The sequence below is a fragment of the Microtus oregoni genome, unplaced genomic scaffold, assembly GCF_018167655.1.
Source record: "Microtus oregoni isolate MIOR12 unplaced genomic scaffold, Mior012 000002F_ref0000024, whole genome shotgun sequence".
NCBI lineage: Eukaryota > Metazoa > Chordata > Mammalia > Rodentia > Cricetidae > Microtus > Microtus oregoni.
The window spans coordinates 42,305,760-42,319,821 of record NW_024543061.1 but is presented as its reverse complement, the minus strand read 5'-3'; the positions used below and the strand labels follow the sequence as shown (position 1 = coordinate 42,319,821).

Sequence of the window (14,062 nt, the reverse complement as noted above, 5' to 3'; positions counted from 1 at the left end):
CCTGTTAAGGTCACTCTGGCTTAGCCACAGCCTCTTCTCTGGACTGGAGATCCATTCTGGAGAAATAGCAGTTGAGGTTAAACTGTGTCCTGTGCCTTCTAGAAGGTAATTTTACCATAGGCTTTTGTCTAGAGTTTCTAAGAGTGTCCAGATAAAGTGAGGAACTATTCTAGCCCAACCCATGAGATTAAACACCAATGCCAAGCATATTCCTAAATTCCAGATGCTCTTGTTTATTGCTTGCCATGTATGTTGCTAGCACTGGCTCATCCACTACCACAAATCACCAAGAATATCTTCAACAAGAATAATGTTACCATTCTTGTCCTTAAAGATCAGGTTGTAAAGTCTTGTTTCATAGGCAACTAAAGTGGGTGTGGAAGAGAGAATTTAGACATCAAGGAGAGTATTTAGAGCAGGTGCCTCCCCTGCTGTCCCCTTACTGACGATCTGTGTCTCATGCTGGAGCCAGGTGGACCACATATCTATGGGAAAGAAGGAGGGTGGCCTTTACAGCCTTTCAGTGATAGTTGCCACACTGAGAATAGGTCCGTCTCCATGAAAATCTGTCCCAGGAGGATTGGTAGCGGGGCTCAAAGGCTGAGTACGGCGTTAATCTCTACCTCAGTCTGCTGTTGTGAGGGACCCTGTGTTCTAAAACTACCCTGACGGGGAGAAACTACTGTAAGCGAACCTTATTCTCTACTATGCAAATTGTGAAACAGCGGCTATTGTAGCATCTATTTCAGGCTAAGCACCCTGTATCCCAAATGCTTGGGACAAGGAATGTTTCAGATTTTGAAGTATTTACATGTAAACAATGGGGTAAAGATGCTAGGAAACAGGTCTAAACATAAAGCTCATTTGTATTTCATATATGCCATATCCATAAAGTTCAAAGGTGATTTTAGGACATTTTTAACCCACTTGTACTTCAATCATGAACAAACCCATAGGGTCAGCTGTGAAGTCTTCCATGTGGCCACATTATGTCAGGGTTCAACTCAAGAGCTTTGCAATGTTGCTGCATTTCAGGGAAAGTAGAGCCAACCCCAGCTTGTTCACTGAAAGTCAGGCTAACGGCAACACACCGAGTGTTTGAGTACACATGCATGAGTGGGCTTTGAGTTAATTATCAGGGACTCTGATAAAAATGTGTCCAAACCATGATATTAGATACTGACATATTTGGTACCTGGAGAGAGAAAGAGAACCCTTTTCTCTGTAATAGAAAATACTGTAAATTTTTTTCAGGTATTTTCTGAGTATGTGTACTCCTGTGTAGAGGTCAGAGGTCAGTTTCTGGTGTTTTCTCTAGAACAACTTATTTTTTTTTTTTTAAGGAAGTCACTCCTTCAGCTAGACCAGCTAGCCAGCAAGCTTTCAGGTCCACCTTCCACCTATCTCTGCCACCCTGGTGCTATACGGTTTAAAACACACCCAGCTTTTAGGTGGTGCTGGGCTCTGAACGCAGGTCCTCATTCTTCCCTAGCAAGCACTTTGCCCACTGGGCCATCTCTTCAGCACTTTTAAGATATCTTCCATTGCAGGGTGAAATTCTGTGCTAAAAATTTCCCCCTCCTTATGAAAAGTTGAGCATACAAATTTATAGGGACAAGAAAAAGCAAAATCACACTAGCAGGAATATGAACTAAAATCTCTTAGTATAATACTCTCCTAATTTTGACAATTAAAACTCTGGCCCGAAAGTAAAGAGGTGCTTTTCATGATAAGTATTTATCCAAACCATGATATTAGATACTGACATATTTGGTACCTGGAGAGAGAAAGAGAACCCTTTTCTCTGTAATAGAGGACCAACCATCCTTTTTCTTTTTTCCTACCCCAAAACCACTAATCCACCACATAGTTCCTATCTGTGATATGATTTCCAAAGATCTTCCTGGTCTCATATGCCATTCAGAGTGTGTGTCACAGAGTCGTGCCTGGCTGTGATCAAAGATCCCCAGAGCAAGCTGTGCAGCCTCATTGTTGGTCTGTGACTGACTGATGCAGGGGTATTTAACTCATCCTGTGGGCAGCTGGCCTACACCACCTTCAGATAAACAGCCATGCCTTTGGTTATCAGGAAATGTCAGAGAACTTTCTACACACCTCCCTCAACTTCTATGAGTTCTTCGTTCAGACCATGAATTATAGTTCAAGGAGGGTTGGAATAAAGCACACCAGGGCTGTGGCATATTCACTAGTTTAAGAGACTGTCATCTTAGAAGTCATACAGAATCCTACTGGAAGAGGAATTTCTACATCAGTTATGGCTCTCTTTGTCTCCCTCCAGTTTTCCATATGGTCTTGCTTTCTGTTCAACCTGTTCCAGAACCAAATGTGTCCTGCAAGTAAGAGCCCAAGGCTCAGTGGCAGAACTCTGGACTGTCCAAGGAAGACTGTCCCTTAGCACTGTCTCAGACAGACTACAACCCAATGAGGATGCCTGAGAGGTGTTTGAAACACAGATGTGTGATGTGTCACTTACATTGGTTGGGTAACAACTAGTTATTCCAAAGAGTCTGGAGATTACTGTCATGATGAAATACACCCCTTAAAATCAGTCTAACTCACATACTCGCAGATGAGGGAGGAAATTTTCATCTAATACAACTAAAGCATCAGAAATTAAGAGTTTCGTTTAATGAGAATTTACCATATTGTTAGAGCTATCATTAGGAAGCCACTGAATTAATTAACATATCAGTGATGAGAAAATAAGCTCACAGCATCTTATTAAGGAGGGCTGTTCAACAAGCACAAACAGCTTGTGGTAACCACTGGTTACTTGTTGTGACCCAAACACAACTATTAAACTGCCACTCAGGCCCAGTGCTGGGAGCCTCATCTCCCTGTCCCCCATGTGCTAGTAAGCAAATAAAGGCTTAGGCAAATCAACAAGCCCATGATAAAGCCTCTAGCTGAAGGTAGACTAGGGATTGTGTGTGTGTGTGCGCGCGTGCGTGCGTGTGTGTGTGTGTGTGTGCGTGTGTGTGTGCATGTGTGTATGCCTTCATAACTATTTTATATGAGACAGATCAGCCAGGGAGAAGTCCATCAGAGCAGGGCAATGTCCACCTAAACCCAAAGCGAAGCTCCTCACGCAGGCCTATGGAGTGCCACCTGTTCTGGCCTAGCCCCACGTCCACATACACCTTGCTTCTTTCTTCCCCATTTATAAGACTTTGACCACACTGGTGCAGAGTCTTTATATGCCCTGTTCTTCTACTTTGCAGGTACCAGTGATGTTAGCCACCTTGTCTTTCACAAGGGACGGCTGTCTCCACCAAGACTGCCATGCCCTTCCCACATGCCAGGAAGTGTCTCTAGAGATACCACTTGCAAGTGGCTCTGTCAGAGTAGCCTGAAGACCTCATCTCAGAGCCCTTCCCTCCTCCTGGTTATACAGCAAAATCCATAAAAAATCAGACTAAAGAGTTAGCTGGACAACTTATGAGCAGGTAGTCCCTCAAACTGACCCACAGCTTGGGGCTGCACAAACCCCACGTGAGTCACTGGCAGAGTGAGTGGCAGGGTGAGTAGACTTGTAAACACTCACAGACAACCTGAAGCATCCTCGCGGAACTCCCAAAACCTTCACAGTTCTGACTTCATCCCGAAGTGCAGACTAATTGGCACAAACAATAACGTTGCCTGTCATCGTATGTCCCCGTGTTGGGTTCAGTTTGCTTTTTATCTCATTTAATTTGCAGGAACAGTGGCTGAAACTAATTTTCGACTGTAAATATCACAGCTGTTGTGGAAGGCATTAATTGCACACTATCACGTTACCCTGCTTTCTTGGATCAATTTATGCGTAATCTGTTTGCGAGTTCTGCGCCTGTGCATATTAAGGGGCGCAGCATGAGATAATCTAACCCAACCTGCTGGAAACATTTGTACCAAAGTGGCTGGAGCGTTCAGAGCGGGGAAATATTATTGTTTGTGGCAGACATTGAAAGAATGCTTTTTAAAAGCCCTACCCCTGAGGTCTTGACGCTGACTGAAATATGGGTAATTTTTCTTGGGGAGGATCAATAAAATAACTATTTTCAAAATGACTTTATATTGACTGAGAGGTCAGAAATGCCCAGGGCATTGATCCCATGTCCATAATCACTTTTTGTTCAGTAAGTTAACTGGCTCTGCACAGTTGAATGCAAAGAAATCCAGTTCATCATTTAAACCAAATATTTTCAGAGCATTTGACATGCTCCCAGCTCTCCTCGCCTGCTGGAGTCTCACAGAGAAGGTTTTCTTTGTCTAGGAAGTGGGCCTCTACAGGATGAACAGCCAGGACAAGCTGGGCCTCACCGTATGCTACCGGACGGATGATGAAGATGACATTGGGATTTATATAAGTGAGGTACGGATGCGAAGGTTTGAAAATTAGCCTCTCAAAATCAAAAGGATTGGGTTTTTGCTTTTGCTTTTTGTTTTGGTTTGGTTTTTGTATTTGTTGACACACCCTAGACCTAGCTCCTCAAGAATATCTTCAGAAAGATACAGCACACATGCCCCTCTTCATCACACTTCACAGAGTCCCATCTTTATGCAGAGGTTAAGTTCTAATGTTGGTACATAAGGCAAAATTACCCTTGAGAAGCCGCAAACCAACCATAAAATGGAGTCGTTTACATGGTCTGTGTGCTCACCCCCGAGGGAAGAGCAGCCTCCCATTTCCCAACTCCAGTGCAATGGTAGGCAGAATGGTTTATATATTTTAAAGTCTCTCTCCCGCCTCCCTTTCATAGTATACACAGTTGAGTTCATATATATTGCACATAACTTAATGTGGACTTATCAAAGTACATAAATGAAAGAAGCAGTGATCATTCTAGAAGAGAATAGAGAAATTGATTTCAATATGAATACTTTCCTATGCATGCATCCTTCCTTGTAATTGCAGAAACACAATTTTCTAAAGAAATTAAATCTGTCTCCATGGGCTGAGCCAAGAGCTGTGTCTGCCATGGACTTCACAGTGAACTCACTGGCCAAGCACCACCTACCAAGCTTTGCGCGTCACATCAGCATGGTTTAGGGCTGATCCTAAAACATCCTCAGTCCCACTTGCCCCAATTACACATTTCACTTTTAAAGCTATCTTCCAATATTTAATAGCAAAGATGTAGTGTAAAACCACCAAAGTAGGCAAAGTACGGCTACAGGATGCTATACCGGAGAGTGCTGCCCTTTCACCTACTCCCTGCCACTGACTTGCTTCTAATTACTCTGTGTCCCACAAGAGTCACCTTTGCCTCTTCACCAGCTCAGGTCTGCAGCTCTGAGACAAGTTCTCTGCTGCAGTACTGTCAGGCAGGGTTCTGAGAGGCCCTGGGACAGTCTTGGGACAGATTAGTCCATTTCTCCCTGTGCACCATGCTAAGTCCCACATGTAAATCCATGTAACACAGAAAGGCAGGGATGGGTGTGACGGTATGTCAAAGAGTGCTTGTGTTCACGCTCAGGTGTCCACTGTGTGTTTCAGATTGACCCTAACAGCATCGCAGCCAAGGATGGCCGCATCCGTGAAGGAGACCGCATCATCCAGGTAGGTTCCCTTGCTGCGGATGCATGTCTTCAGCACACAAGTGAGTTCCCGGAGTAGCCTGAGGTTGGAAATACAGGAGAGGCTTAAGGACAGGCATCTGGAATTCAACTATACCCTGACACAACCCTGTGTGGTGTGTGAATGAGACTACTTGGCCAATCACATGTGAAGAGCAATGAGAACAGATCCAGCGGTCCCATATTTTGAATCAAATACCTCTGAGAAATCTAAGCTTCCAAAATTCAACATCTACTTGTCCTGTGAACTCAGGTCTAAGGATGGCATCTACCTTGAATCCTGTTATTTCATGTAGGCAAAATTAGACGGCTTACTTCTTTCAGCTATAATCTTTTTTTGGGGGAAGTGGGAGGAGGCTCATGTACCAGGTTGGTATCAAACTCACTACGTAAAGATGACTCTAAACTTCTTATCCTCCTGCCTTTAATTCTTGCACACCCGGTCTAACATGGTGCTGGGGATGGAACTCAGGACTTCATTCATGCTAAGCAAGCGTTCTATCCTCTGAGCTACATATGTGACCCCATAGTTCTTTGTGGGGGTCACAGAGCCTTGGTTTTATTGTGTCCCACAGGCTTTGCTTTCTACCTCTTCATATTTATAGTCTACTAATTTCTTTTTCTCATATCATTATGCCACTTCGTACAATTTTGGTTTCCTACCCCCACTCTGTGTTCTGTTTCTCCGGCCTTTACCCAGAGCCTTGACAGCTGAGTTTCCCTAGGAAAGAGACCCAGACCTCCACACCCTAGGGCCCTAGTCCTCAGCACACTTGTGTTGCTACAGTTTTCTCTGAACCATTTACAGTTGAGAACAGGAAATGGAAGCAGTGCAGGGTGCCCTAGAGAGAGACCTGCCCAGGCTGCAGACATACCCTCCCTGTATTCACTGTGTAGTCAAACTGGGTAACGACAACCATTCATGTCTCAGCTTTGCCGCCTCTTGGTTCTTTGACATAAAGTGGCAAAGTCAGATGAAGGGCTCAGTTTCCGGGTCAGTAGGACTGCTATGGTATCCCTGGGGGAATATCAGCCCAGGAACTAAAATTTGCAGAATTCAAAGTTGCTGAGACATGCAAGCAGACAACCTTGTTGTTGTCAGTGTGAAGGTGAGAGAGGCATTCCCGCTTGACTCTCCGTCCAGCCCATTAAACAAGACATGAGCAGTCCCTGTGTACAGCCATTCCCTTCTCTGCTGTCTACTCCTCATGCTTTTCTCCCCTCTCATAAATAGGAAATGTCTGTCTTCTATTTCTTATCTATCCTCCTGCCCAAGTGAGATTCTAGGGCTCAGAATTCAGGTGCGTCCTGAGCAGCAGGGCTTTTCTGGATCATCTGGCGCCTCCAGCTAAGCAAGGCCTTTCTCTCCTAAAATCGGCGTTCTGGAAAAGCTACACGGAGTCTCCATGTTATGACTGTGTGTGGTGGCAGCTGCAGTTCTGAAGCTTCCACGCCACCCAGTCATGTCCCTTTCTACCTGTCCCCGCCTGTCCTCGTGCTTTCTAGATCAATGGGATAGAAGTACAGAACCGCGAAGAGGCTGTGGCTCTCCTAACCAGTGAAGAAAACAAGAACTTCTCGTTGCTGATTGCAAGGCCTGAACTCCAGGTAAGTCGATGTCCTATGAAGAAAATAGGTGGATTTCTGTAGTCAAAGCCACACTGCCAAACCTTGCAGAGCAATGTCAGAGTATCGCATCTGAGCTTAAAGGTGTTTGCCACCTGGAAGGTAGCTGAGCTTGCTGTGATTTGGGTTCCAGCCAAAGGTTTAACCACCTTGCTGGGACCCATCACAGTCTGACTAATGAAGGAATCATGGCAGGATTTACAGATGCCCCTTCCAGCCTGGAGCTAAGCCCCACTGATTAGCACAGGGAAATCAAAATGAAAGGAATTGAGTCTTTCAAAGAGTAACTAAAGGCATTAGCCAGCGAGTCTGAATACAGAGTAGCAAGGCAGGGAGGGGTATTGGAAGCTTCCTCAGTGTGGTGTAGGCTTAGGGGTCTCCAGCTGAGACAGAAGTTGTATTCAAGGGGATAGAGCAGAGGTTCTCAACCTGTGGGTCGCTACGCCTTTGGAAGTTGCGTATCAGATATTTACCTTACAATCATGACAGTAGCAAAATTACAGTTATGAAATAGCAATGAAATGACTTTATGGTTGCGGGGGTCACCACAGCATGAGGAACTGTATTAAAAAGGGTCACAGCATTAGGAAGGTTGAGAACCGCTGCTGTAGAGTACCTGCATTTGGTGACTCCTGGAGAGAGCCCTACAGTGCCTCTTTTTGAATGCAATGTCCCTCCTTGAAAGAAAGCTTCTTCCATGGTATATTAACCCAGTTACTTTTCTCCCTGCTGTGGCAATATAACTGTCCAAAGCAACTTCAGGCAGGAAGGGCTTATTCTGACTCAGTTTAAGGGAATGGGCCAGCCTGGCAGGGAAGGCCAAGCAGGGTATGAAGCGGCTCTCTGCAGGGTATTCAGTCATGAAGCAGAGGGATGGATCAGTTTGCTTTCTTCTGTTCCACGATCTCCCATGTGTTGGCCATCCTTCTAGCTGGACGAGGGCTGGATGGATGATGACAGGAACGACTTTCTGGATGACTTACACATGGACATGCTTGAGGAGCAGCATCACCAGGCCATGCAGTTCACAGCCAGTGTGCTCCAGCAGGTAAAACCTGGGGCAGCCCCATACCACCGCCGCCGAGGAGCGCTCGCACCCTCCACCATGGTGAAGGCCATCAGAAAAGCTCTACTGCTTGAGCATGAAGGGAATGCCAGCGGATGGGTGCCCTCACCAAGCTCTTCCCTGGAAATCATGACATAGTTCCCCACTCCCCACTCAAGCTCCCAAGTGCTGGGATTGCAGGCCCGTACCACCTCACCTAGATTATGAAGCTTTTATAGCTGAAAAAAAAAAAGCAAGCAAACAAAGCAGAGATATTGATGCCACTAGTCTGGTGCTCCCCAGGAAAACATAGGCATCGGTGTTTACTGAGATCAGAGAAAATGAAGTCACGCCTTTGAAAGTAAAGCAATTCTGTGATTAACCTGAGCTGCTCAGAGCCCTGCAGCTCCCTCCTGTGCCACTGTCAGAGTCCTAATTACCCACTTGTTGAGTCTCTTAGGAGTGCTTATGCATTCTTCCTGCATACTGGTTCCTTTCTTAGTTAGTTGTTGGGATAACATTATCTACCCCATTTTATATATTGAAAAAAATGAGAATTAGGGACCTGCCCAGATGCATAGAGTTAGGGCTGACCATTTCCTGTGCCCCAGGCCACTGCAGTGCTGCACGCCAATCTTAGGAACTTAGAACTCCATTCAAAACTCCTGTTCTACACATAAAGGTCATACAGGTTACCTGTCCCCCTCCCCCAGAGTTCCGTCCCCATAAACCCATTATTCTTGTCATTTTTCTCTGATACAGAAGAAGCATGAGGAAGATGGTGGAACCACAGACACAGCCACCATCTTATCCAACCAGCACGAGAAAGACAGCGGTGTGGGGCGGACAGATGAGAGCACCCGCAACGATGAGAGCTCGGAACAGGAGAACAATGGTGAAGACGCCACGGCGTCCTCCAACCCGCTGGCGGGCCAGAGGAAGCTGACCTGTAGCCAGGACACCCTAGGCAGTGGCGACCTGCCTTTCAGCAATGAATCGTTCATCTCTGCAGACTGTACCGATGTGGACTACCTGGGCATCCCAGTAGATGAGTGTGAGCGTTTTCGCGAGCTGCTGGAGCTTAAGTGCCAGGTGCAGAGCAGCAGTCCCTACAGCCTGTACTACCCCAGCAGCCCTCTGGACGCTGCTGGCAAGAGCGACCCTGAAAGTGTGGACAAGGAGCTGGAGCTACTCAACGAGGAGCTGCGCAGCATCGAGCTGGAGTGCCTGAGCATCGTGCGTGCGCACAAGATGCAGCAGCTTAAGGAACAGTACCGCGAGTCCTGGATGCTGCACCACAGTGGCTTCCGCAACTACAACACCAGCGTGGATGTGCGCCGCCATGAGCTCTCGGACATCACCGAGCTGCCCGAGAAGTCAGACAAGGATAGCTCGAGCGCCTACAACACTGGGGAGAGCTGCCGCAGTACCCCACTCACGCTGGAGATCTCCCCAGACAACTCCCTGAGAAGAATGGCCGAGGGAAGTAGCGAAGGGGCCACAGCTAACATCGAAGGCTATAGGCCGTCTCCCAAGAATCTGCTCGCCATCACTGAGGATCCTGAAGTAAGCACCCCAAACTACAGCCCCAGCGCCAAAGAGCTGGACCCCAGCCAGGCCTTGGAAAGCAAAGAGCACCGAGTTAGTGATGGCAGCAGGAGCCCCACTGCCAGCCCAAAGCTGGGCAGTGCCTACCTGCCCTCATACCACCACTCCCCATACAAGCACGCCCACATCCCAGCGCACGCCCAGCACTACCAGAGCTACATGCACCTGATCCAGCAGAAGTCGGCGGTGGAGTATGCGCAAAGCCAGATGAGCCTGGTGAGCATGTGCAAGGACTTGAACTCCTCTAACTCGTCGGAACCCAGGATGGAGTGGAAAGTGAAGATCCGCAGCGATGGGACACGCTACATCACCAAAAGGCCAGTGCGTGACCGGCTGCTGCGGGAGCGTGCACTGAAGATCCGCGAGGAACGCAGCGGCCTGACCACGGATGATGACGCCATGAGTGAGATGAAGATGGGGCGCTACTGGAGCAAGGAGGAGCGCAAACAGCATCTGGTGAAGGCCAAGGAGCAGAGGCGGAGGCGCGAGTTTATGATGCAGAGCAGGCTGGATTGTCTGAAGGAGCAGCAGGCGGCTGAAGACAGGAAGGAGATGAACATCCTGGAACTGAGCCACAAAAAGATGATGAAGAAGAGGAACAAAAAGATCTTTGACAATTGGATGACCATCCAAGAACTCTTAACCCATGGCACAAAATCGCCAGACGGCACTAGGGTATACAATTCCTTCCTGTCGGTGACTACTGTTTAACTCTCACTGTGTACAGACGAGAGACCACTACCGTTGGGGTAGACATCCCTGCCTCGTTCAATGCGGCAAGTTTTTGTATATATATAAGCCCGGCCATCATGTTGATAGTCTAAATTTGCCACTCCTACAACTTTGGGTGTCCTGCCTCTGTTTTCAGTGAAGGGAAGATACACCCTTACTCTCTTAGAAGGCAATATTAACAAACAGCTTGTTTTCAAATAGCAATGGTAATTTTTTACTTGTTAACCTTTTTCATAAAGTTTAAATTTCCAGAAGATCTTTTATTAAGCATACTTTCACAGAATAATTTGTTTAAACTATATTCATATAAAAGAAGGTTAAACACGCTTTTTTTCTGCCTAAAACACAAAATGCAACTGCCAAGTATGTATTTTTAATGGGACCCTATTTTGTAATGTCACTTCGCTGAAATGGCTTTCATACAAGTCACCAGTCATTCATACATCTTATATCAGTTGTGGTTTTAATGAGAACCCGCCAAAGCCTGGTTGGCGATTTCACGCACACGCACGCACACACACACACACACACACACACACACACACAAAACCAAACTGGCAATGTTTCCAGTTGGGATATCCATTTCTGACATTTTTCTGGTTAAGGTTCCCAAGGAGAGTGTCAAGGTTTTAACAGAAAGCAAAATTTCCTGCAGCTTTATGGACGCTTAAAGCATGTTTGCAAATATTGCCGCCTGTTGGAAGAATTTGCATGTACAGGGAAGTCGTGGACGGAGACAGTTTGTGGAGTTTTAAGTGCTCATCGTTGTAGACTTTCGCTTTGTAGATTGGACGGGACAGACCTAACCAAGCAAGTTCACAGAATCATGATTAGTTACAAACATCAAGTAAAATGAAGTTAAAATAAATTATTATTTTCTATTTGATATGTCTGGCACGCGTGCTTATTTTACGGTGTTAATCTCAATTCCTTCTTAGTTGCCTCACTTTCTGCTTCTTGAGTCTTTCAAGCCACGTGATTCCTTCATCCAGCCTAGAGCCAGGTGACAGATGTAAAAACGTCTGGTGGCAAAGAGTAGGGAATAAAATATACTCTATATTCCCGGGCCTTGACAGCCTGCCTCCCAAGATGCTTCCACCTAGCCCAGTATCCTACAAATAGGAAAGCTTGTGGGCAAGCATCTCAGCGAGGATTGTGTTTACAAGGCTTTGTATTTTCCTCAAACACTACTCTCTGCCCATTCTGGAAAACATCTGGTCCGACTTTCCATCTCTGAGACGTACCTGTCCACTGGCTGTATAGCAAAGGTCATTAAAGTAGCTGGGCTTGGAAACAGGTTTCTTTTAGGCTATTGTGACTGTCAAGGTCCTGAGTAAAGGACTTGCTACCAGTGTCCCCTAACTACAGTGTTTATACCAATTTCTGCTATATGCCCTCTGAAAAATGAAAATCAAGATAAGATTAGGAAGGGCATCATTTTATTTGCCATCCCACCAGTCATCTGGTTCACTCCTGATTTAACTGAAGTAGTGATTGTAATTGCAAAGTGTTTTAGGCATCTCTGACAGATTTCCCCACACAGACCCTGTTAGAGCCCAAATCCCTTCTTTGGGTCTAGAATCTTAGAACTAATTACTGGTTACACTTGTGTGGCCAGTCTTTCTCTGTCCTACCAGCCAACTCCCAAATAATAACACAGAGACTTATTATTAATTATGAAAGCTTGGCCTATACTATAGGCTTGTTCCTAACTAGCACTCACATGTTAACCCATATTTTAAAGTCTACATTCTACACCACATGACTTTTTACCTTTCTTCCATTCTGTACCTTCAACTTGTTCTGCATCTCGCTGGTGTCTCCTGTGCTCCTAGAGCCCTCCTCCTCTTCCTTTTTCTTCCCAGAAATCCCACCTATACCTCCTGCCTACCTATTGACTGTTCAGCTTTTTATTACACCAATCACAGCGGTATACCTTCACACGGTGTGTAACTATCCCACAACACACTTGTAATGAAATAATTCCATGAAAATAAAACACTGAGCTAACGGTTCCTCACCGGTGAACTATCTGGTTGCTGCCTGTTCTAGAACCAGGCATTGCTCAGATAATAGCTTCTGCTACATAATTCTAATCAGCTCTGGAAGGTGAATCAAGTTTTGCAAAGTGCACTGTGGAGACACAAAGTCCCAACAGTCCCCAAGTGCAGTTTTAACGTAGTGACAGCCACAGCTGCCAAGCTGCCTTGAAGCCCTAGCATTCTGATCGCCCATCTTCTAGTGAACCCAAACACCTGTCTGATGGGTTTCAAATTGCTATAAAGTACAGAAAGGCGTCCAAGCGACTATTATTTAGAGAATAACTTTCCTCTCACTAAAGAGCTGCATGCATGGCCCATGAACAAAGAGACTACTTCAGAGGGAACCTAAGTAGTCACAGCATGTCAAAGGCAAATAGGGGTACTTCTCATCTGGATTTATGGAATACCTCCACATGTAGGGTTTAGCCTGCACACTTAGTAAGAACACCTTAAAGTTGCCATTCTAGATTTCCAACTGCACCTCGTGCTTGAACCTAGATACACTGCAGGCTGAAGTTCCTCTAAGAATAACAACTGGGCCAAAACAGAGAAAGCATGATAGTGTCGATCAGAAAGAAATAGGAAACTGAGAGATACAAGGTAGCTCATTAATAGCCAAGCGCGAATTCTGTACTCAGCACCTGGCCCACATCTCTTAGAGGCTCGTACTCAGGGACAAGTAGTAAAGCATGTGAACAGTGAACTTCCATGTATCCATCCTGCGCTCTCAACCAAGAACTGCAAGCATTTCACTAATTGATGCCCCAGAGTCAGTCCAAGCCGGGAAAACATGAATCTACCATTTCTTACGTGAGCTCGTGCTCCCAAGGGACTCACGGTTCAAGCCTTTCTGAGCTGGTGGGAAAATACAGGGGTGTCTCGGGGTAAGACTGCAAACACTTTATAACTTCCACGGAGAAACCCTGGAGTCCATGTAGACAACACGTGCTGTTGTTAACACATTTCGACGAGCCCTCTTGGCCTGCTCCTAGGGCCCGTTCTGGAATTTGATAGACGCTATGGGTTCTCTCTTGCAGGGGGAGCAAGGGGACTTATAAAACATGTGAATAAATTGCATACAGTTTGGGAGATGTTGCATAGCCCAGTGCACTCACAGACTCTTATTCACATAAGAAGCCCAGGTTTAGATAAAAATAGGAGCTGAATGCATTTGTGTTTCTCTTCATTTGGTCTTTGTGGTTGAATTCTGCAGCACTGTTTGAGCCAAATCCCTATTTTGAATAGCAAGAAAGCCATTTCCCTATGAGAGCCATGGCCATTAAAATTCAGCAAACTACTGATCCCTAAGATCTCAAGGGCATTATGCTAATGGATTTCCCATAGCTACTTAGCTTTGGAGAGTGAGTATATGCTCCTCCCTCTCCACTACAGCCACCCCACTGTCTGGATAGCTCTGGTTTCAACTCTTTCT

At 45.9% G+C, this 14,062-nt stretch overlaps 1 protein-coding gene across 2 annotated transcripts in view; it reads left to right on the top strand.

Moving 5' to 3' along the window:
* The window catches only part of Pdzrn3 (PDZ domain containing ring finger 3), a 229,703-nt gene extending 218,231 nt beyond the window's left edge, over window positions 1-11,472 (top strand). For both annotated transcript variants that reach the window (XM_041631464.1, XM_041631474.1), the window contains 5 exons: window positions 4,274-4,372; window positions 5,498-5,560; window positions 7,084-7,185; window positions 8,135-8,251; window positions 9,011-11,472. In XM_041631464.1, coding sequence (XP_041487398.1) covers window positions 4,274-4,372; window positions 5,498-5,560; window positions 7,084-7,185; window positions 8,135-8,251; window positions 9,011-10,567 — 1,938 coding nt within the window. In that variant the 3' untranslated portion in view covers window positions 10,568-11,472. The remainder of the gene's footprint in view (window positions 1-4,273; window positions 4,373-5,497; window positions 5,561-7,083; window positions 7,186-8,134; window positions 8,252-9,010) is intronic.
* The last annotated feature ends 2,590 nt before the right edge of the window (window positions 11,473-14,062 follow it).